The sequence below is a fragment of the Salvia hispanica genome, chromosome 3 (assembly GCF_023119035.1).
Source record: "Salvia hispanica cultivar TCC Black 2014 chromosome 3, UniMelb_Shisp_WGS_1.0, whole genome shotgun sequence".
NCBI lineage: Eukaryota > Viridiplantae > Streptophyta > Magnoliopsida > Lamiales > Lamiaceae > Salvia > Salvia hispanica.
The window spans coordinates 40,792,994-40,815,294 of NC_062967.1; the positions used below are offsets into that span (position 1 = coordinate 40,792,994).

General features: G+C 36.7%; 5 protein-coding genes and 1 non-coding gene across 6 annotated transcripts; 3 read left to right on the top strand and 3 right to left on the bottom strand.

The window, feature by feature from the left end:
- The first annotated feature begins 2,964 nt into the window (after nt 1-2,964).
- LOC125211887 (EG45-like domain containing protein) lies at nt 2,965-5,460 on the top strand. The gene is made up of 4 exons (XM_048111847.1): nt 2,965-3,006; nt 4,643-4,770; nt 4,843-5,143; nt 5,275-5,460. The coding sequence occupies exons 2-4, from the start codon at nt 4,662-4,664 to the stop codon at nt 5,279-5,281; spliced, it is 417 nt and encodes a 138-aa protein (XP_047967804.1). The 5' UTR covers nt 2,965-3,006; nt 4,643-4,661; the 3' UTR covers nt 5,282-5,460.
- Nucleotides 5,461-9,051: 3,591 nt separating this feature from the next.
- Nucleotides 9,052-11,080, top strand: LOC125211888 (probable histone H2A variant 3). Its single transcript, XM_048111848.1, has 2 exons — nt 9,052-9,275; nt 10,639-11,080. Exons 1-2 carry the CDS (start codon nt 9,165-9,167, stop codon nt 10,933-10,935), a joined length of 408 nt encoding a protein of 135 aa, XP_047967805.1. The 5' UTR covers nt 9,052-9,164; the 3' UTR covers nt 10,936-11,080.
- Nucleotides 11,081-11,115: 35 nt separating this feature from the next.
- On the bottom strand, nt 11,116-12,624 carry LOC125211886 (3-ketoacyl-CoA synthase 11). The gene has a single exon (XM_048111846.1). The coding sequence runs from the start codon at nt 12,523-12,525 to the stop codon at nt 11,116-11,118; it is 1,410 nt and encodes a 469-aa protein (XP_047967803.1). The 5' UTR covers nt 12,526-12,624.
- A 4,277-nt stretch (nt 12,625-16,901) lies between these two features.
- LOC125211082 (aurachin C monooxygenase/isomerase-like) lies at nt 16,902-18,786 on the top strand. The gene is made up of 4 exons (XM_048110768.1): nt 16,902-17,199; nt 17,446-17,750; nt 17,836-18,046; nt 18,161-18,786. Exons 1-4 carry the CDS (start codon nt 16,966-16,968, stop codon nt 18,680-18,682), a joined length of 1,272 nt encoding a protein of 423 aa, XP_047966725.1. The 5' UTR covers nt 16,902-16,965; the 3' UTR covers nt 18,683-18,786.
- Nucleotides 18,787-19,057: 271 nt separating this feature from the next.
- Nucleotides 19,058-20,029, bottom strand: LOC125210181 (rust resistance kinase Lr10-like). The gene has a single exon (XM_048109752.1). It carries the CDS (start codon nt 20,027-20,029, stop codon nt 19,058-19,060), a length of 972 nt encoding a protein of 323 aa, XP_047965709.1.
- Nucleotides 20,030-20,519: 490 nt separating this feature from the next.
- TRNAG-UCC lies at nt 20,520-20,591 on the bottom strand. Its single transcript has one exon. It is a non-coding gene; the product is annotated as a tRNA-Gly (tRNA).
- Between the last annotated feature and the right edge of the window lie 1,710 nt (nt 20,592-22,301).

Below are 22,301 nucleotides of genomic sequence, written 5' to 3' on the forward strand. Positions count from 1 at the left end.
TATAAAGTTTATTTTTCAATATATATGGGATGTGATTGCTTTATTTAATTTCCTTTGTATTTAAATGTATGTGAATTGTGCTATTTCTAACTTGAAAGATCTTAATGAAGGACTCTGGCTTTGAATTTTCATTTTGTAAATTCGTTTTATTATTTCTAGTTTTTCTAATAATTTCATTTCTTACAAACTTCTACTACAATGCATCAAACATTATATTTTATATAATTTTCACGAAATAGTAACCATGCCATCAAAACAAATCATGTTTATCATATTTTAGCATTACTCCTATTATTTTAAAAAAAAATATCCTAAACTCTTTTATTAGTGCTAATTTGCAAATTGCAGCTTTGATTAGTACTTTTACTTCGGAAAGGACTCGATTGGAATACAACTTTAAAGATCAGTAAAAAAAATAAATAAAAATAAATAAATAAAGGACTCAATTGGAATACAACATTAGCCTTTTTCCAAGCAAATCTCTCAGTGTTGACTGTTGACAGTTGACTGACTCACCTTATAGTATTGATTTCTATTTTCCACATGGCGGCTGAGATAACAAAAGCCTCATATAAATATCTGTGAATTAAAAATATTATTTAATCTTCATAATGAATAATACTACACTACGTTAATTTATCATAAATATGAATATAATAGTAGTAATTTTGGGGACAGAGAGGAAATCATACTCAAATTCAATTTTGTAACTAAAAACAAAAGTTATTTTGATCCATGTTTTATTAGAGTTTCAATTTTAAAAAAAAATTACCTAATTAATTGATGTTGACAATATGCCCCAGACAAGATTGAGTGTATGGTTTTGCTTTTGCTAATCAAATCTTGTTGTGAACTAACTATTTGATAAAGACATCAAAAGCATATGTGGAATAACACACCTATATATATATAATAATCAAAGTATTTAAAATGTGATCACTAATTGAGATGGTTACCTTACATTACTGCTTATGTACCAATAAATTCATCAGTAATAAAGTTATAGAGATATCACTATGGAACCCATCAACCCATTAACCAATTATTCAATGTTGATAGGCGGTACGAATATTCAATGAATTGTACTTGGTTAAATCAATAATTAGATGAATGTATGTAGGCAAAATCTGGTAGATTAGTATTATATCACTGTAACATACTAAAATAATCTAATGAATTATGATCCTTCCATATTAAGCACTCATGGTTTAATCTTCTCTATACACAAATGGAAGTAATGTTGTCGTTTAGCAATTAGCATAGTTGTTTGACGAAGCAAGCATTTTGCTAATTTAAGCAAATACAATTATTATTTTAGGAAATATGGTAATTGTTAAATCGGGAGTGATCAATTGCTAACTTTCTTAAGTTGCTAACTTGCTAACTCATCAATGCAGTGTATTAAAAATGTCAACACGATGACATTAAAATGTCAACACATAATTTTGTTGAACTTCAATATAATATGTTGATATTATGTGTTGACATTTTGATGTCACTGTGTTGACATTTTTAATACACTGTATTGATGAGTTAGCAGAGTTAGCAATTTAAATAGTTAGTAATATAACACACCCCTTATTAAATCAGTGTATATCGTATAGTAAGTTATATGTCACTCTATGTTACTGGATTGTGTGAAACTTGTATAGTACAATGATTCTATATAACTCTCTATAAAAATTGGGCATTTTGAAAGTGACTTTGAAATGTGACCAATGTCCATGAAACCCAAATTAAAATCTAATTAACACAATTTTAATGCAACTGAACCACCAAACTCTATTTTAGCAATTATATGAATCACACAATTTCCCTTCCTCCAACTTATGATACAAATTACTCCATCCGTCCGCGAATAAGAGTCTCGTTTTTCAATTTTAGTCCGTCCGCAAATAGGAGTCCTGGTTCACTTTTACCATAAATAGTGGAGTAATAAAGTCTCACATTCACCTAACTCATTTCATCACATTTCATTTAAAACTAATATATACAAGTGAGACTACTATTCTACTAACTTTTTTCCACCTATTTTTTTTAATATTTTTTAAAATCCGTACTGCTAAGGAATGAGACTCCTAATGGCAGACGGGGGGAGTAGTACAATCTGTCTTATGTCAAACTAATCGAAAACTTAAATCCGACTTGGATTTTGAGAAGAAAATAGTGAATTGGACTTAAAAGTTATAATTAGTGCAAATTTAAATTCTAATTAACATGCGAATAGTTACATATTATAAATGTAAAAAGAAGATGATTAGTGAAAATTTAAATTGTGTATTAAAATCTCTAGTTTTTAATGAATAAGAAAATTATTCAATATACAATCCAAATAAAATACTAAGTGTATAAAAAACTAGACCTTTTTTTTTCTGAGACCTACACAAAGAACACGTACATTAATAATCAAAACGTCAATAAGTTAGGAATTTGTAAACATTTAAGAGCATGCGTAACGCATGGCTTTGGTTTTGTCCCACGGCCACGGGGGAGGGACGCATTGCAAGCATTCCGCCCCCACGTGTTACTCGGCCAAGGGACAGAGGGGGTTGTCCTCCACGCCCCTTTGTGGACCAATCCTCTATCAATCTAGCTCAAATTTAAAGTACAGATGTACTATTGAGTCAGTAATTTTTTCAGTTTTAGTTTAGAGACATTACTGGGTCAATTAATTTGGCCCATAATATTTAGGGCCAACACGCAAAGAAGTAATTTCTCGTATATGATGGCTACATGATTCTTGAAAGGAAAGTAATTTATCGTATAATATTAATTGTTGCCCATAAATATTGTATTTCCAATCTTGCACACCTTATAGAGTATGTAGAAAATTAATGATTACATTTCCTTAAAAGCAATGTATATAATGCGTAATCAAGTATCCGTAACGTCATATTTTAGTTTTCTCAATAATACATCACTATTATATATATACCCTACCTTATAATTTCAAGAGATACATACTCCTGTTATTTTCTCAGCTCCACACTCTATCCATTCCATCAGGTATTTTCTCTATACTTCGTCACCTTGTTAATTCTATGCATCTGTCTCTGGCTTATTTTTGGGTCATATCAAATTTGTTTATAATACTACTTGTAAATTTCATATATATAGAATCCCAATTAACTATTAATAACAATCAATTTAAAATTTACGTTTTTAATTAGGCACACGCATCCCATTAATAGAGCCGGAAACTACTCCATCAATGGAGCAAAGAAAAGCCAAATCCTTAGATAGGACCTTATGACATAATACAATTATTTAAGCTTTTGATCTTTGATTATATTGATCCTAGTTTTGACATTGTAATTATATGCATGTAGGTTCATTGAACAAATGGTAATTAATTTAATACTATACGAGAGCTTAATTGGCGCCTAAATTAGTGTCACGAAGATGTTCATACCAAGCCTTTTTTATCGACCCGATCTTCAAAACAAATTAAACTAATCAACTATTTACGTTAATTAATTTATTGAGTAGTTTACAAAATCCACAATTATAGTGACGGTGTGGAAACCTACAGGAGACGATCTCTTCTCTTGTTCTTGAACTTATCTGAGTAATATGAAACCAAGCTGATTTCAAAATGTAATAATTTATAACATTATAAGATATGGTTTGTGTTAAAATGACAACACATCTTAAAGTGACACCGTGACATCACTTATACAGCAATATTATAAACACTACACAACAATATTATAAACGCTACACAACAATATATAGATTGTTGTATAGCGTGTTGGATATTGTTGGCCAAGAAAAATTGTTGTATAGTGTACAACATATATTGTTGACCGTCTTTTTAAGTTTTTTTTTTGCCACGTGGCAGCTTATTATTCGTCCACGTATACAAATGATTGGCTAGAAATGATGGTATGGTGTTATTTTAAGAGGTGGTGGCACCCTAACACTCCCCTATAAGATATTCTTTTACTCATCCAAACATTATAAAGAATCAGAGATATACATCAATCCGAATAAATTAAAAATAAATTTTTTACTTATATAATACTCCATATATATGAATTTAAAATAGTCTACAAAAACTTATCTTTAGCGCGGGATGCCTACCAATTTTTAGGTTAAATTGTTTTATATATTTATATTTATATAATATTAATATTACAATTTCTAGAAAAAACAGAAAATTAAAATCTATTCCATAATAAGCAATACACATTTCTTGTCCTAACCTACCTTCCTTTGCACTAATTTACGATTTCCGAATAATAAACGCGTTAAATTTCGGTAGCCGAACGACGGTTACAATAATGTCAGGCCTAAGTCGGTCGCTAATTATTTTCAGTCATTCTTTAATTTTTGGTTGTATTTACATGTGTATTATACTACCCACTTAGGAATACCCCAATCAATACTTTGCACTATGATTTATAGTATTAATATGTTATTTCACATGTGTATAATGTGTGGAGTATATCGCCTGTAAGTTTAGGAAATAAAAACACTTTAAATTGCACCCAAATCAGCCAAATTAAAGATAGTTTGACCAGCTAATCTAGTTATATGTCACCCAAATAGTAGTAGTACATAAAAAGATTTTAATAGTATATCACGTTACACCGTTGACTACATATATAATGATTAGATAATAATAGCATTGTATGATCAGATCAAATCCTAGAGTTGAAATGAGCATGTTGAAGCCCCAACTCCGCCTCCTCACTTGTCTCCTCCTTCTCGCCCGGTTATCTCGGGCCGACATCGGGACCGCCAGCCGTTATTCCCCTCCCTACACTCGTAAGTTGCCAAAATTCTTAAAGCGAGTGATCCAAAATGAAGTCTGATTCATTTGTGATTGAAATTGTGTAGCCACGGCGTGTTACGGCAATGACTTCACGGAGTTTCCGACGAGCAACCTGTTCGCGGCGGCCGGGGAGGGGATTTGGGACAATGGGGCCGCGTGCGGCCGCCAGTATCTGGTGCGCTGCATCAGTGCCCCCGTGCGGAATTCGTGCGTCCCGGGCCAGACCATCCAGATCAAGATCGTGGACCGGGCCCAGACCTCCGCCTCTCGCCCCTCGCGATTTGGCTCCAGCCTTGTCTTGTCCGATACCGCCTTCTCTGCCATTGCCAATCCCGCCGTCCATTACCTCAACGTCGAGTACCAACAGTAAGTACTAATTAGGCCCTTCTTGGTATAACGCAAATTTATTTTTATTTTTATTTCTATTTCATTTTCTCATTTATTCGCATTCTATTTTATAGATTAAGAACGTTCATCTCCTTAATTGCTATGTGCAGGCTTTGAACTTGATTTGGATATAGGGTCTGCAAACGAAGCTGTCACTACACATTTTTTACTTCCAAGTTATCATTTATTTATGTAGAAAACTAAAGTTGAAGATTGAGTACTTTTCTCTATCGTCTTTATCTGTAATTTTCCTAATTGTTTTCAGTTTTTTAAGTGTGGACACGCCTTCATGTTCATATTTTTACCTAAAAGCAGACTAGTTCCGAAATAAATTCTCCAAGTAATGCAAATGATAAACAACTAAAACATGTCTGACTTTTAATATTTTAATCGGAATATGTTGCAGCATATATATATTAGTACTATATATTTGCAACACTCTTGTTTATTAACTATATATAGAGGATCGATCTTGATCGTAGTGTGGTAGATTAATTAACATTTATTCATAAGATGGATGAGAAGTTGAGCATTGTCATTTTAGTTACACTGTGTTTGTTACCCTCTCCGTCCCAGATTAAGAGTTACTTTTTGCTATAAAAGTCCATCCAAGTTTAAGAGTTATATTTAGAATTTTTCATAATTGGTCATACAATTTTACCCATTGTTCATTAAAATTACATCAAAAAATGTCATTATCTATATTAAAATAAACCAAAATGAAAATAAAAAAATTCCAAAAAGTCAAAAGGAACTCACCTTCAACCAATTCACTTCATTTATTACACACTCTACCATCTCACTTCATTTATTACACACTCCACCATCTCACTTCATTTATAACACACTTCAACTCTTACTTAAAACCCGAGCCATAACAATAAATGACTCCTACTCTGGGACGGAGGGAGTACTTGTTAGTGTTACTAGGTACTATTTGGTAAAGACGTTGAAGCAATTTTGATACAACTAATATGAATATGTCAGCCAATTACGGTGTAAAAGTTGGGTGCCAAAATTGATATTTCGGTAAAGACTATTCCAAACCAATCCCAATGTACTAATTAATATCTTTTATTTGGTGAAAAATCAATTACTAAAATTCTTATTTCAGGGATACATGTTAATACTCCACTAAAGATAAACTATTTAACTGGATGTGCTCTATGAAAGTAATAGACACAAATCATGGTCATGGAAGTATGGAACCCGTCATATTTAAATGCAAAATCTCACACAACTTTTGGTATCATTGTTGCGCAATCAATAGATCATTTCCACGCGCTCCCTTATGACCTTACATCGTGTTTCCTTCGAAAAGGTACCCCATTTACTCCCATTTTGGAGTCTTGATATTAAAATTTTTATTTCTATGTTCTATGTCATTGTTTGGTCTATTTGGGACATTCGAAATGGTGACACTTTTTCAAGAATTTGTGCCCTACTCGAAAATAGAAAATAAATGTTTATTTTGCAGGCTGGTCACTTGAATTAGATGGTGGTGTCCAAAATTTTCATTCTCACCAGAGCAGATGAATGACAAATAGAATGAAGTTAGATAATGGACGAACTCAGTGAATTTGCTATGACGCATATGTTCTTGATCTCACTAGTCATCATACTTAAATTCTGGGAGTTGTCTTGATTTATAGTTATTTGTCTGATTTGTTTAATTTGGTGATGCTAGTTTGTTTTTGGTTTATTTGGAGTTAGTTCAAAGTGTCACATATTATGACTAGATTCATCATTTTTTAGTGTTTTTGGTAGTATACTTCTTTTATTTTGTGCTTGAATTAAGTTGTTGCTTGATTGGTTGTGTTATTGTTGTTATCAATACTAAGTGTTTAATTTGTAAATGTTGTAAGATTGATTTGGTATTCATTCAACTTGGTTTACAAACTTGATTTACATGCCTCTTAAATAGGCGAAGGAATCCATATACATGGCAAGATTTACCCTAGTCACAAAATCAGGAATTATATCAGTTCCCTTATTTACTTGATTACAATCAATATTATCCTTCTTTACTTGATTTCTTTCTAACAGCCCCCCTCAAGTTAAGTAATGAGACCCATTCTTAACTTGCTTAATACCTCATGGAAGTTTCTCGCATCAACAGCTTTCATGAGTATGTCTGCAAGTTGATCTTCAGAACTTACAAATGGTAGTTCTACCGTCTTGGCTACTATATTGTCCTTGATGAAATGCCGATCTACCTTGACATGGTTCGTGCGGTCAAGTTGGACCGAATTCTCAGATATGTTGATTGTTGCCTTATTGTCACAAAACAATTTGCACGACTTCTAGGAGTTTAAGTCCAGTTCTGTCATTAACTTCTTCAACCATAGGATTTCAGTCAATCCACTCTTAATACATCGAAACTCAACTTTAGTACTTGACAAGGCTACTACTTTCTGTTTTTTGCTTCGCCGTGTGACAAGGTTTCCACCCCCCCCAAAGGTGAAATACCCAGCAGTTTACTTCATGTCATTCGAGTTTCCTGCCCAGTCAGCATTTGTAAAACCGTGAATCTCTAAATGTCCATGATTCTCTTACATAATTCCATGGTCTGTCGTCCCTTTGGATATCGAACAATCCTAAGTGATGCTTCCCAATGAGCTGCTTGAGGTGCATGCATGAACTGAATGACTACTCCAACTGCGTAAGCTATATCGGGTTTGGTGTGGGACAAGTATATTAGTTTCCCAACCAGACGTTGATATCTAGTGTGGTGAGTAGCTTCAGCTCCTTCAACTATCTGTAGGCCGTGGTTCTGAACCATGGAGGTGTCGACTGGCTTATACTCCAGTAGTCCTATTTCAGCTAGGAGGTCAAGAACATACTTTCTCTGACTGATGAAGATACTCTTCTTTGATCTTAGGACTTCTATACCCATTAAGTATTTTTGTTGTCCCAAGTCCTTCATTTCAAATTCTGCAAACAAATTCTTCCTTAGCTGACCCATCTCTTCTTCGTCATCGCCAGTGAGGATCATATCATCTACATAAATGATTAGGCATGTAATTTTTCCCTCCCTTTTCTATAGGAACAATGTATGATCGGAGTTGCTTTGCTTGTACCCATACTTCTTCATTGCTTTCTGTAAATCTCCCAAACCAGGCTCTAGGTGATTGTTTCAACCCGTACAATGTCCGTTTCAATACAGAATATATTCTGTAACATACTTCTTCATTGCCTCTGTAACATACTCTACAATTTATATATTATGTATGATCGGAGTTGATTTGCTTGTACCCATACACGAGTTTTAATACTAGTCTGGAAAACATACTCTACAATTTAAACGATTCATACTCAAATGACCAATTAAAGGAAAAGAGAATGTATAGAAAGAATGATAGTACTCTCTCCGTTTTCTAAAAACAAAAACTTTTGAAACAACACGAATTTTAATACAGAATTGATAAAGTAAGGGAGAGATAAAAAGAAAAATAATGTTATTGAAAAATGGGTCCCACCAACTCAAAAGAAATTTTCTAAAATGCAACATTTTTATTTTTAAGTAATAGACAAAAGGAAATATTGAAGTCTCCTCAAACTGCACATTAAATAATATTAGAAAAACTTCCATTTCTAAAAAAATATATTGATGGTTGATTCAACCAACACCAATGCAATTAATATGCAAAATATATGAATGCTTACCTGTTCTTTTATAAAAAAAGGATCCGCAACAAATTGCTTTATTATATGAATAAATCTTTAATCTATATTTGAATATCCAGTTTTAAATACTTGTACGTAATAGTCGGTTGGCATTTTCATCTCTAACCACTTTTATTTTATCTTTTAAAATTAAATCTAGATATGTAAATGAATTTCATAAGTAATGGGGTTGTAGGCCCAAATCAGTTACCAAAGCACACCCAATCCAAACACTTCACTCGTGCAGAGAGAGAAATCGTCGTCGCGTAGAGAGAGAATCTTCGAATTCTGAATTGAATTTCTGTGTAATTCGCAGATCTGCGCTAACTACAGAATGTCGGGGAAAGGAGCCAAGGGTTTATTGACGGGAAAAACTCCGGCTTCCAAGGACAAAGACAAGGACAAGAAGAAACCTATCTCTCGCTCTTCTCGCGCCGGACTTCAGGTTTTTTTCATGTTTATACTCTTTTTTCAGAATTTTTGCATCATTTTCATGTAATTCGTGTGAATTTTGCGTCTATTTGTCAATATATCATTTTAAGCTATCTGTGTTATTTAATTGAGCTGGTCTATAGTCTCGGTCATGGAGGGGTTACGCTTTTCTAGACTGCGCCGTATTCTGTGTAGATTTGCACGTATACGTGTTATGCCTATAATTGTGTGATTTTAGAGTTGCTACTCTGCTCCGGATTAAGCATGTATGAAAAATTCTCTGAATTGATTAGTATGCGCTGTGTTATTGAATGTAATTTTGGTTGTTAGATATGCAAGTGGTCGAGCAATTATTATTATCCATACATCCATAGATAGTGATTTTTTGGTGGGGATTTTCTAACAGATTATTTTTTGGGGAATATTGCGTGAGTATTGTGTAAAGAAACTTGAACTACTATAAGATAGCAAACCTGTATATATTGGTTGGGACTTCCATAATTTTGAAATACTAGTGGGATGTGGAATAAGTGTGCTAGGTTGAATTCACAGTGTTGATGTCTCAGAATGGATCTTTCACAACAAACTTGAGTGAAAGGTTTGCAGAAAGCTTTTCGATGTAATTTTAAGAACGTGGTGAGCAGAAAATTTTCTTGTGCACTATTGTGATTGTCATACTGAAATGGATGGATAATGGGAGTAGTTAATAAGATTGAGATTGGACATTTGTTTTATTCTTGAATAACCAGTTGAGTGATTACTTCTGTCAAGTGTGATTAACTTTTTGTGCTGTTTTGGCTTCCTTGTTTGCTAGGGTAGATTTTCATGCACATGTTTTGATCTGCATTATGCTTCATTATGGGCTTGTTTCTCAACTATGAACTAGCTGATGTGTATTTGTTCAATGTAAATGTAAAACCCTTTAGCTCGAAATATATATATCTCAGTTACATACTTATAAATTTTCTACTTTGAGTGACTAGCCTAAGTAGCCATATACATGAGAAAACGTGAATGCATAAAGAAATATGAAATGAATGCTTTTGTAAGTAGGTAAGAAGTAGCAGATATGGCATACAAACAGTCCATGTCGTGTTTTATACGTCGTTTCAACTGTGTAGATCTCGTATCTCCTAAAAGCATCTACAGGATCTATTTTGTATATAAAAAATCTGTCATACAAGATAACATATATATTTGCAACTTTTATTCCATCAAAGTGCTAAAAGATCAAGATTCTTTTTTTGTGGCCACCTTGTTTTAGAACTGGTTGGTGGATCTTGATTCTTTGCAGCATTTCATGCATCTTTTATCTCTCTCATTTCTTGAAATGAATCATATCATCTTGTGGTATTATATAAATTCTCTCCCTGCAGTTTCCTGTTGGTCGTATCCATAGGCTCCTGAAGGAGCGAGCGACTGCTCATGGAAGAGTCGGTGCCACTGCTGCTGTCTACTCTGCTGCCATATTGGAGTACCTAACTGCTGAAGTCTTGGAGTTGGCTGGGAATGCTAGCAAGGATTTGAAAGTGAAGCGTATCACACCCCGGCATCTGCAGCTGGCCATTCGTGGTGATGAGGAGCTCGATACCCTCATCAAAGGAACCATTGCTGGTGGTGGCGTGATCCCCCACATACACAAGTCGCTCATCAACAAATCTTCCAAGGAATGAGACAGCAATTAGCAGACATCGAGGGGGGTTTTAAGGTTCTAGGATTAGGCTGTCTACCTGTTTAGAAGTTCTATTTTGTGGCATGTTGTGAAGTGAAAACAGTTTATTGGATCCTGTTCAAGAATTCAAGAGACGTTCGGGCGCAGACTTCGTTGCAAATGTATTTTGCATAAATAAGAATCATATAGCTGCGACCCTAGGAACCTCCACGGGGAATTTGTCGATTTCATCAATCCACGGGCTCTTCTCCTTTGCTGGATTTATAGTCCTGAGAGCTTTCCACACAGCACTGTTACATTTGAAACCAGATCCAAAGGCGATCTGCCACGTCCTGTCTCCCCTCTTGATCCTTCCCTTGGCTTCCGAATACGCCAGTTCGTACCAGAGGGAGCTGCTGGAAGTGTTTCCAAACCTGTATAGAGTCATTCTTGAAGGCTCCATGTGCCATTCGGACAGCTGAAGATTCTTTTCCAGTTCATCGAGCACAGCCCTTCCACCAGCATGGATGCAGAAGTGTTCAAAGGCCAGTTTGAAATCCGGGATGTATGGCTTCAGCTTCATCTTCAGCAACTTTCTCCCCACCAATGTGGCGAAGAAAAGCAACTGTTCGGACATGGGTAGCACAAGAGGGCCCAACGTTGTGATATTGGTCTTTAATGCATCACCAGCCACAGCCATCAGATCCTTCGACAGAGAAACTCCTACCTTCCCGTTAGGATCCTCCATCTGCGTGACGCAGGAGAAACATTTGTCATCAGAACCTTTGTGGGTTCTGACTGTATGCACCAACCGATACTTGGATCTCCAGTAGTCAGATCTTTTGTTTGACAGCAAAATGGCAGCGCCTCCCATACGGAAGAGGCAGTTGGAAACGAGCATGGATCTCTCATTACCGAAATACCAGTTGAGCGTGATGTTCTCCATGCTGATAACCAGAGCATAAGTGTTGGGGTGCACCTGCAACAGGTCTTTAGCAAGATCTATTGATATCAAACCAGCACTGCAACCCATCCCGCCAAGATTATAACTAATAATGTTCCCCCTCAGTTTATAATGGTTGATAACCATTGCAGACAGCGAGGGAGTGGGATTGAAAAGGCTGCAATTCACAATCAAAATCCCAATATCCTTCGGCTTCAGAGAGGTCTTCGCAAGCAACTCATCAATTGCACCAAACATCACCATCTCGGCTTCTTTTCTCGCTTCTGCCATACAAGGATTCGGTGGAACCCTCAGCACAGCCTCAGGGAGGTAAGTATCCTCACCAAGGCCTGACCTCTCAAGAATCTTCCTCTGGAACTCAAGATTCTGATCAGTGAAATTGCCAGTCAACGTGGACCTCTCCATGAAAATCTGCCTGGTGCACTTTCTATCCTCATCTGGCTTATAACACGAGAAATTCACAAGATAGACAGGGCGAGGACGCGTGACAAAATACACAGTCGTCAAGAAGACCAAGAGGGTGGAGCAAACAATAACTGATATGAGATTGAACCGGAGATGGTCCCAAAGCACATAAAGGTCCTGGAGAGAAAATGTGGACAGCTGAGCCGCAACGATCACCAACAGAGGAGACAAACATAGGTACATTCCATGAGTGATGAGGTAATGATATCCAAGCTTCACATACTTCAATTTCACAGATTTTTTGAAATCAGGGAGCTTATTTGAAGACGAGGCCGGAATCAAAGGAGTAATTCACATAGTATAAAATTAATAATAAATAAAAGTAAAATTTACACTTTCACGTACTTTTTTACTCTTCTCACTTATAAAGTCGAATAATTTTTTAAAATTCATGGCAATAAAAAATGAGACTTCTGATAAAAATATTTAAAAATATGAGATTTCTAAAAAAAAGAGACTTCTAAAATGATGGCCCAGGTGGGGTCGGGGCCGTCAATACCTCCGAAAGCCTCCTAGAATCGGCCGTCGAGCCCACGCTATGACTACTTCGTCTCCATGGAAGGAGAAATGAGGAAGAGAATCAGAAGAATAGAGACGATAAGGGGAGACAATAATTTCACTAAAATGAAAAAGCTTTTTGATTAAATTGAAAAAGAAGATAAATTAACAGTACTAGGAGTAGTTTGCAGAAGATTGGAAATAAGAGCATCTCCAATGGTCGGCTAGCGACCGGCTAGCCGATTCGCGGCGCTGGCCGATCGGCTAGCCGATCCATTGGAGCAGGCGAGCGGCTAACCGGCGAGCCGATCGGCGTGGGCTGGCCGATTGGTGGGCGGCTGGCCGATGCGCTAGCCGATGCGGCCGGCCGCCATTGTGGCGGCCCGATCGGCCAGCGCCGAATATTGTTTTTTTTTTTTAAAAAAAAAAACCTATATAAACGCGATTTTAGTTTCATTTTCATTTGCACCACTTGTTTTAACGAGTTTTCTCTCTCTCTAACTTTTACGTACAAGAGCATCATCGAGCGATGAGTAACGCGGGTGGTAGCGGTGGTGGTAGTGGTGGTAGTGGTGGGGAGTACGAACGGAGGATGAACGAGGCTATGAATGCCTACGTGAACCGCGAGATGGAGCGGTACATGCGTAGGGTGGAACAGCAAGCGATACCTCGCCCTCCACGGGTTATCCACCGCCGAGCGGTGATTGATCGGGATCACGCCGCTGCACATCGCGGGCTGTACGACGACTACTTTTCGGAGAACCCGCGGATTCCCGCCAACATGTTCCGGCGGCGTTTTAGAATGCGCGGGGAGTTGTTTATGCGCATCGTTGGCGCATTAGAGCGTCGATATCTGTGTCACCTCTATTCAAAAGTGCACGGCGGCAATCAGGCAGTTGGCCTACGGAGGCGCGGCGGACATGTGGGATGAGTACCTACACATCGGTGAGTCGACAGCCCTGGAATGTCTGAAGAATTTCTGTGGGGGCGTGATAAACATTTTCGGTGAGTAGTACCTTCGAAGCCCTACTCCCGAAGATTGTCGGAATTTGATGCAGATGCACGGGGAGAAGCATGGGTTCCCGGGATGTTAGGCAGCATAGATTGTATGCATTGGGAGTGGAAGAACTGTCCGACTGCGTGGAAGGGGGCCTACACGACCGGCTACAAGTCAAAGAATCCCACGTTGATCCTCGAGGCCGTAGCTGATTACCGGATGTGGATCTGGCATGCGTATTTTGGGGTAGCCGGGTCGAACAACGACCTCAACGTCCCGAACTCGTCTCCCCTCTTCAACAAGAAGTGCCAGGGCGTCGGTCCAGCCGTCTCATTTGTGGCCAACGGCAACGGGCATGATATGGGCTACTACTTGGCGGATGGGATATACCCTCGGTGGCCTGTCTTTGTGAAGACGATCAGGCAAACAAGTGATGAAAGGAAGGCCTACTTTGCGGAACGACAGGAGTCGGCGCGCAAGGACGTGGAGCGCGCATTTGGTGTGCTCCGGTCTCGATGGGTGGCAATTAAGGGTCCAACGCATTTGTGGGATGTCGGATGCGTTTCCCAGATAATGTACGCCTGCATTATCACGCACAACATGATCGTCGAAGACGAAGGCGTACAAGCTGACTAGTTGGGCCAATGACGATGAAGCCGGTCCAAGCCACGGAACAACCACCCCTAGTGTACGACGTGGGGTACCTCTCGATGAAGCCGACCGCCTCAAGGAATTTTCCAACATGCGCCAAGTGGATGCTCATATTCAACTCCAAAAGGATATAATTGAAGAGTTGTGGGCACGGAGGCGGCGATAGGTGTTTTTCTTTATTATGTACCTTTTTAAATGTAATTTTTTTTATCTATGTACCTTTTTAAATGCAATTAATTAATTTTCCCGTATATGTCTCGTAAATTTAATTCCGTAATTTAATCGTAATTTTGATTCAATAACATGTGTTGGGGCTTAAATCGGAGCCAAATTGGTCCGGGTTCGGATCCAGGATTTTGGTGTGATGTGGGTTTCGCGTTTACTTACTACTTCATTTCTGTTTAGCATTGGAGATGCTCTAACGATAACAGAGCAGCGCTGTGATTTTGTAACCTAAGTCACTTTTTAAAAATATACTCCCTCCGTCCCATTAAAGATGACCCAGTTTCCTTTTTGATTTGTCCTAACTAAGATGACCCATTACTTAAAATAGAAACACCTTTATCTCTACTTTATTCCCTCTCTCTTACTTATTCTCTCCTATTAACATACAAAATATAATTGCATAAAATCTCGTGCCGTCCAAAGAAGGGCTCATCTTCCTTGGGACGGAGGGAGTATCTATTAATGCGGCGTTATAGCATTTTATTTCGTTCTTGTGTGAACTTAATTAATATAGTACCTATTGAATATGCTTGTTTAGTTTAATTGAATTTAATAATAGAGTCAAAGTAAATTCAAAATGTATGATTCAGTAATTTGGTTCGATTTTGAGTTTTATTTTATTTGTATTTAATAAAATCAAATACTACTCCTAAGAGTTGTACTTAGAAGTTAACAAAGGCATAATTAGAATAATAAAAATGATAAAATAATATGAAATGTTAAATTTTTTAAAACATCTTAAATTAAATTAAGAGATTGTATGATGTGTTTTTTTATATTTTTAAAATATGGATATTTGTATTAATTAATCACCGTGCCTAAGAATACATAATGAATATTCAAATTGTATTGTTATATAATAATTTCTTAAATATTATACATACTACTACTATATGATTAATTATTTTTCAACCCCACGTATTTGATTTTCTAGATCAGTCATTGCTTCTAATACCAAACATTTGAAAATTTAAAAATCTAATACTACCATAATCTAAAATGTAAAAATATACTCCCGCGGCCCCGCATATTTTGGCATGAGGTGAAAGACTGAACAGACATATACGAACATGACATAGTTGTGTGGTTTCTTTTTTAGCTAAAACTGACGCACCCAAAACAGGGTCACATGTATTTTACAACCAGATTAACCGTACACGGTTTAATTGGTTTGACACAATAGATTACTAGTCCAACCAAAATCCTGCATACATATATATAATTAAGATGTATATTAAAATATTACCACATCCGTCCACCAAAACTTTTAAATAGTTTGTCATGTAATTAAAAGACACATTTATCTTCTTTTTTTTTCATTTTCAATAATAGAATTTATACTCCACTAACTCATTACACTCATATTTTACTATAAGACTACTCATATTTTAATATAAGATTAATACTACTCCCTCCGTTCCCTATTTAGGAGTCTTATTTCTGGACAACACGAGTTTTAAAAAATGTTAAGAATAATGGATGAAAAAAGTTAGTGGAATAGATGTTCTACTTGCATATAGTATTCGTTTTAAATGAGATCTGAGTGAAGTGAGTTAGTGGAAGATGAGACCCTATTAATATTTATTGTAAAAGTGAATCGAGACTCCTATTCACGGACAGAGGAAATATAATATAAAAAATGAGACTCATATTCCACTAATTTTTTCATTCATTTCCTTTATAAAATCAACTAAATTTTTAAAATCAGTGTAAAGTCAAAAATATATCTTTAAATAACGGATTGGGGAAATAAAGGTTAATACTCTCCGTATATAATAAAAGAATTTAAAAATATATACATGACTCTATGAGGTTGTAGGAAATAAGAAGGATCCGACTTATGGTTTTGAAGTCCATTTTGATTTTTGAGATGTTGTTCTTGATCAATTTTGTAAGATCGTTTTGAGTGAACACTTATTAAAAAAAAATAATATTTAATTTGTCTCATTAGAATTGAAACATTGTTAAAAAAAAATGTTTTATAAAAAGAAAACAATACTATTTTTACTTTTATTTTTTTTTTTATTAACTCACAAAACAATATTAAATAAAATTGAGTCGACCTTAATTTATAAGCTCATAAAAATACTTTTATTATTCGACCATCGCACCAGCTCGGAGGATAATATCAATAATTTCATAATAATAATATCTACTCACAGTCTTTAAGAAAAAAATACTAGGCCACTCAAATTAATGACGTTGGCATATAGCTAAGGAAATCGAGAAACTTGAAACGCTGTCGTTTGAAGATGAAGGGGAAGGCAGTGGTGGTTGGCGGCAGCATCGCAGGCTTGTCGTGCGCCCACGCGCTCATCACCGCCGGCTGGGGAGTAGTGGTGCTGGAGAAAACAAGCTCCCCAGCGACGGGTTGCGCCACCGGTGCCGGACTCGGCCTCGACCTTTTATCGCAGAAACTCATCAAATCATGGCTCGATCAACCTCATACGCTCGACCTCACCACATTGCCGCTCACAATTGATCAAGTAAGTAAACCACCGAATTATAGTTCTGTTATCGAAATTGAATAGGATACCTAATTAGATTTGTTTTCCCCCAATTTATACATTGCTAGTTGATTGTGCTTTTAATCGGAGATTCAATTAGGTTAGGAATTAGGATCAGTAGGGTGAAATTTTATCAGTTCCTTGATTTTTCAGAATAGTATGTGGAAATAATCACAATTCAGTGTGAGATTAATGAGTTTCTGGTGCTAATTTGTGACATTGTAGAGTGAAGCAACTGATGGGGAGAAGAAAATCAATCGGATGCTAACAAGGGATGAGAAATTCAATTTTAGAGCAGCACTCTGGTCTGATCTGTACAGCCTTCTGTACAAGGCATTGCCTCCAGGGACAGTCCACTGGGGGCAAACGTTTCTCTCCTTTCGCGTTTCCGATGACGAAAATTGCGTGAAGGTGAAGCTTAAAGCTTCTAAATCTGGAGAGGTGACTGAGGTTGTAGGTGATCTTCTTGTGGCAGCTGATGGCTGTCTCTCTTCTATACGGCAGAGTTTCTTTCCCGAGCTTAAATTGAGGTTTGTGAATCGGTTGTTGATGATTTAGCTGAAAATTCGGGATGTTGTTTGTTTGTTCGTTCGACTAAATTACAGATTCAGTTAGGTATTCAGGTTATTGTGCATGGAGAGGAGTCCTTGATTTTTCGAACAATGAGGATTCGGACACCATTCTTGGGCTCAAGAAGGCTTTCCCTGATCTTGGGAAATGCTTATATTTCGACTTGGGATCAGGAACTCACTCTGTGTTTTATGAGCTGTTGAACCAGCGGATCAATTGGATTTGGTACGTGAATCAGCCGGAGCCACAGCTTAAGGTATACCCTTCTTCTCTCTCTGTGGATTGTCGATGGTGGCAAGTTGTTCATATTCTTGTTTGTGGATGAAGTGTACGGGAAAAAAAATGATATAATTGTTGGTGAATGAATCAGGGAAACTCGGTAACCATGAAAGTAAGCAGTGATATGATCGCCAAAATGCATGAAGCAGCAGAGAAGGTTTGGGTACCCGAACTGATGAAAGTTATACGAGAAACAAAAGATCCTTTCTTGAATGTGATATACGACTGTGAACCGCTGGGCCAAATTGTTTGGCAGAACGTGGTCTTGATTGGAGATGCAGCTCATCCGACTACACCGCATGGTCTGAGGAGCACAAACATGTCGATATTAGATGCTGCAGTCCTCGGGAAGTGTCTTGAGAAGTGGGGAGTCGAGAATCTAGCTTCAGCTCTTCAAGAATATCAATCCACTCGTCTGCCTGTCACAACAGAGCAGGTCCTGTTTTCACGAAGATTAGGGCGTATCAAGCAAGGTCTGCAACTTCCTGACCGCCAGCCCCTTGAGCCAAGAACAGCAAGTTGGGAAGATTGTGAGGAACTGCAGCAGAAGAAGATGCCTTTTCTGTCAGATACGCCTTCTATTCTGAGCCATATAAAACTGTTGGAGGATTAAACCTGTTATTCTTCTATGTCTAAAACATTCCATGTCAATATCTTATCTTTATGTAAGTTATTCCTAGTGATTCAAACAGAATGGATGCTAGTTTTTTTTAAGTATACTCTTATGTGCTGGAGTAGGAACGGACAGAGTGTCTATGAAACTCAGAGAGAAATGGACTCAACAAAAACCCAACTTCTCCAGCTACTTAGTTTGTATATAGGATGAACAAAGAATTCTTTAATACTACTATGATTCACAAGATCATGAAAATAACTAATAGCAATTAATATAGTAATTCACTTCATGTTACATCTGATTATGAACAAATCACAAATGCACAACAAAGTGGAACTTGTTTCTAAGTAAAATATAGATGATAACACAAATTCAAGCAATACTAACAATCTCAATAATGCTGCTATCATTGATATCATGCAACAATGACATGGAACCATTTGAATTTGTAGCCCAGTTTTCATCCTCATTTCCTGCCATATACGCTGGATAGTTAGGGATATGCAGTTGTTCGACATCACCTTCTAACATCTCTAGCACCTTATTCATTGATGGACGATTGTCTGGATTCATTTGTATGCACCATAACGCAACTATAGTCATCTTCCGACCAATGTTTCTATCATCATTTTCATTATCATTTCCAATGTCAATGTCCTCACCTTTGTTCAAGTGGTCGTATATCCAGTTTGGGAAATACTTACTAGATTCATCATTGTTTCGTGTCAAATCTTTGTTTAAGTTTACCATTTCCATCAACAACATCCCTAAACTATACACATCGGCCTTGTAAGACACTCGGCCAATACTTCTATTGATAAGTTCAGGAGCAACATACCCTATAGTTCCTCTAGCAGTCGTCAAAGTAACTGCCTCCTTGTTTGTGGCGCATAATTTTGCTAGCCTGAAATCTGATATTTTTGGGACAAACTTATCATCAAGAAGTATATTGTGAGGTTTGATGTCAAAATGCAAGATCTGGATGTCACAACCATGGTGCAAATACTCAATCCCTCGAGCCACTTTAACTGCAATTTTAAATTTCATGTCCCAATCCAATGAAGATGATTTTTCTTTGTTTAAGATGTACTTGTCAAGAGAACCATTTGGCATGTAATAAAAAACGAGGGCACACTTTGATCTTTCAGCGCAATATCCAACAAGTTGGACAACATTTACATGATGGATCCTTCCAATAGTTGCTATTTCATTGATGAAGTCTTGCCCGTTTGCTGCGGATTTTCCAAGTGATTTGACTGCTACAAGATGGCCACTTCGAAGCTTTCCCTTATAAACAGAACCGGAGCCCCCTTGCCCTAGTTTATCTTCAAAATTTGTAGTCATCTTCTTTATGTCCGAATAGGAATACCTAATTGGAGCGAGTTTGTTGTCACTTTGTAGAAATGACTCTACTCCCTCGAAAGAGGACAAACGCCTTTTCCGAAATTTGCAGAACAAAAAATAGACTACCAAAGGACAAATTATTATCCTTGGTGCCCAAATGATGATTCCAGTGATGAAATTACATGCTAGTATCTTAATTAAATTTTAAACAAGATTAGCTTTTTACCCCTGCAATCATAACAGAAGCGGAGTTCGAATCCATACAAGAGGGATTGGTGGATTTCCGAAAGTGCCATGATGTCGCGAGTATAAGATCTGATCGAGGCCCTCATGATCACCCGGGGTGTGATAACATAGCTTGAGTAATATCTTTGAAGAAAAAGGAATTGTTCAACGGCAGCATGGAGGAGTGAGAGAAGCAAGAGAGATGAAGTGGTGAGGAATATGAGGTTCATGCAAGAATCAAAAGAGACAATGAAAACAACTGCACTGCGTTTGCCGGGAGTCGAACCCGGGTCTATTGCTTGGAAGGCAATTATCCTAACCGTTGGACTACAAACGCATTCTTGCTATATCTTACATTTAATATTATATTCATCTACTAGTATCTTGACAATGATAATGTAGGATTTTTAGTACACGAAAGAAGCATTTCTTGAAAAATGAATTATCCATTATTATAAATGTATTTGAAACTCATTTTTAATTGCTGCCACTCAACCAGCAGTCTTTCAAAATATTCGTATTACGATAGAATTAGTTAGGCCATCCCATCTACAACTTAACCCTAATACTCATATTTTTCAAATGTCACATCTCATGTTAGTATTGTCAATATCATACACATTAATTAGTAGGAGGCGTATAGTTTAATGATAATTTAGTTGAGTTTGGAGTCACAAATGTTCTTAGCTAGGATTCAATGGGATTTAGTAAACCTTGTCATTAGTTATGGTTAATCGTGTTTACTATCCATAATTTTATGACTACTCCTTTGCATGAGATTTTCTTCTTGTAATTCTAATAACTAAAATTTTTGAATTACCATCCACTTATTTATAGCCTGAATTTTTGTGTACTATTTTACAAAAATACTTAGTATTATATTTTGCAAGTAAAATTAAATAAATATTGCACGCGAAGAGTTCAAACGTCTCGTGACAACCTAATAAATAGTTACATGACAAAAATGGCGACAGTTCCAAGTAATCTAATTAGTATGCAATTGTCTCGAAAATATATAATTGTCTTCAATTTCATTTATGATTAAAAGGCTAATAAATTACTTTGACTATATTCCTTCTTGAAGGGTAAATTGGCACAATCTATCACCATATTATATTTTGTTACTTGGACATGCTATCAGTATCTTGATATTCGGTGATGAGGTTATATATTTTCTTTAGCAAAATGATCCTTAAAATAGTACTCCAATGAAATAATAATAACGGTTATTTTTTAGACAAAAAATCCATCAAATAATAATAAAACAAGATATATTAAACGAAGATAAAATAAAGTGAGAAAAAAAAATATAAAGTAGGACAATAAAGAGAAAATAAGGCAAGTAGATTAGATGTTTTGTTTTTATCGTAAAAGGAAATTATTTAAATAACTTGATACAACCCAAAATGAAATACGATTCAAATAATTTAGAACGGAGAGAGTTGTAATTTCATGTTTCATAACCAAAGGCCAAAGCTACCTATAAAAATGAGTCCATGACACTATACAAACATAGTAGCACACGATCTGTCTTAGTTTCATCATCTCTTGCATGAAAGCTCTCTGATTTCTTCTAAATTTTATCGGTGGCTGTCTGCTTCAAGCAGCAGTTATGGAAGGAGGCGACATATTCAGAGTTGGCAGTGCGCGTTTGAGCAGCTCGAACGTATGGAGGAACACGGGAGTGGAAGTTTTCTCAAAGTCTTCTGCAGAAGTTGATGATGAAGAGGCACTAAAATGGGCTGCTCTTGAGAAGCTGCCAACCAATCTCCGTGTAAGGAGAGGGATACTCACAGAGGAAGAAGGGAAATCGAGGGAGGTTGATGTAAAGAATCTTGGATTAGTGGAAAGGAAGAATCTTGTGGAGAGGTTGTTGCAGATTGCAGAGGAAGGGAATGAGAAGTTCTTGCTCAAGCTCAAGGAAAGAATTCAGAGGTGAATTCTTGAAGTATGTTTTGATTTAATGAATGGAACATGCAGTTTTGAATGTTGTTGTTTGGGATTGGTTCAGGGTTGGTCTTGATCTTCCAACCATTGAAGTTCGATA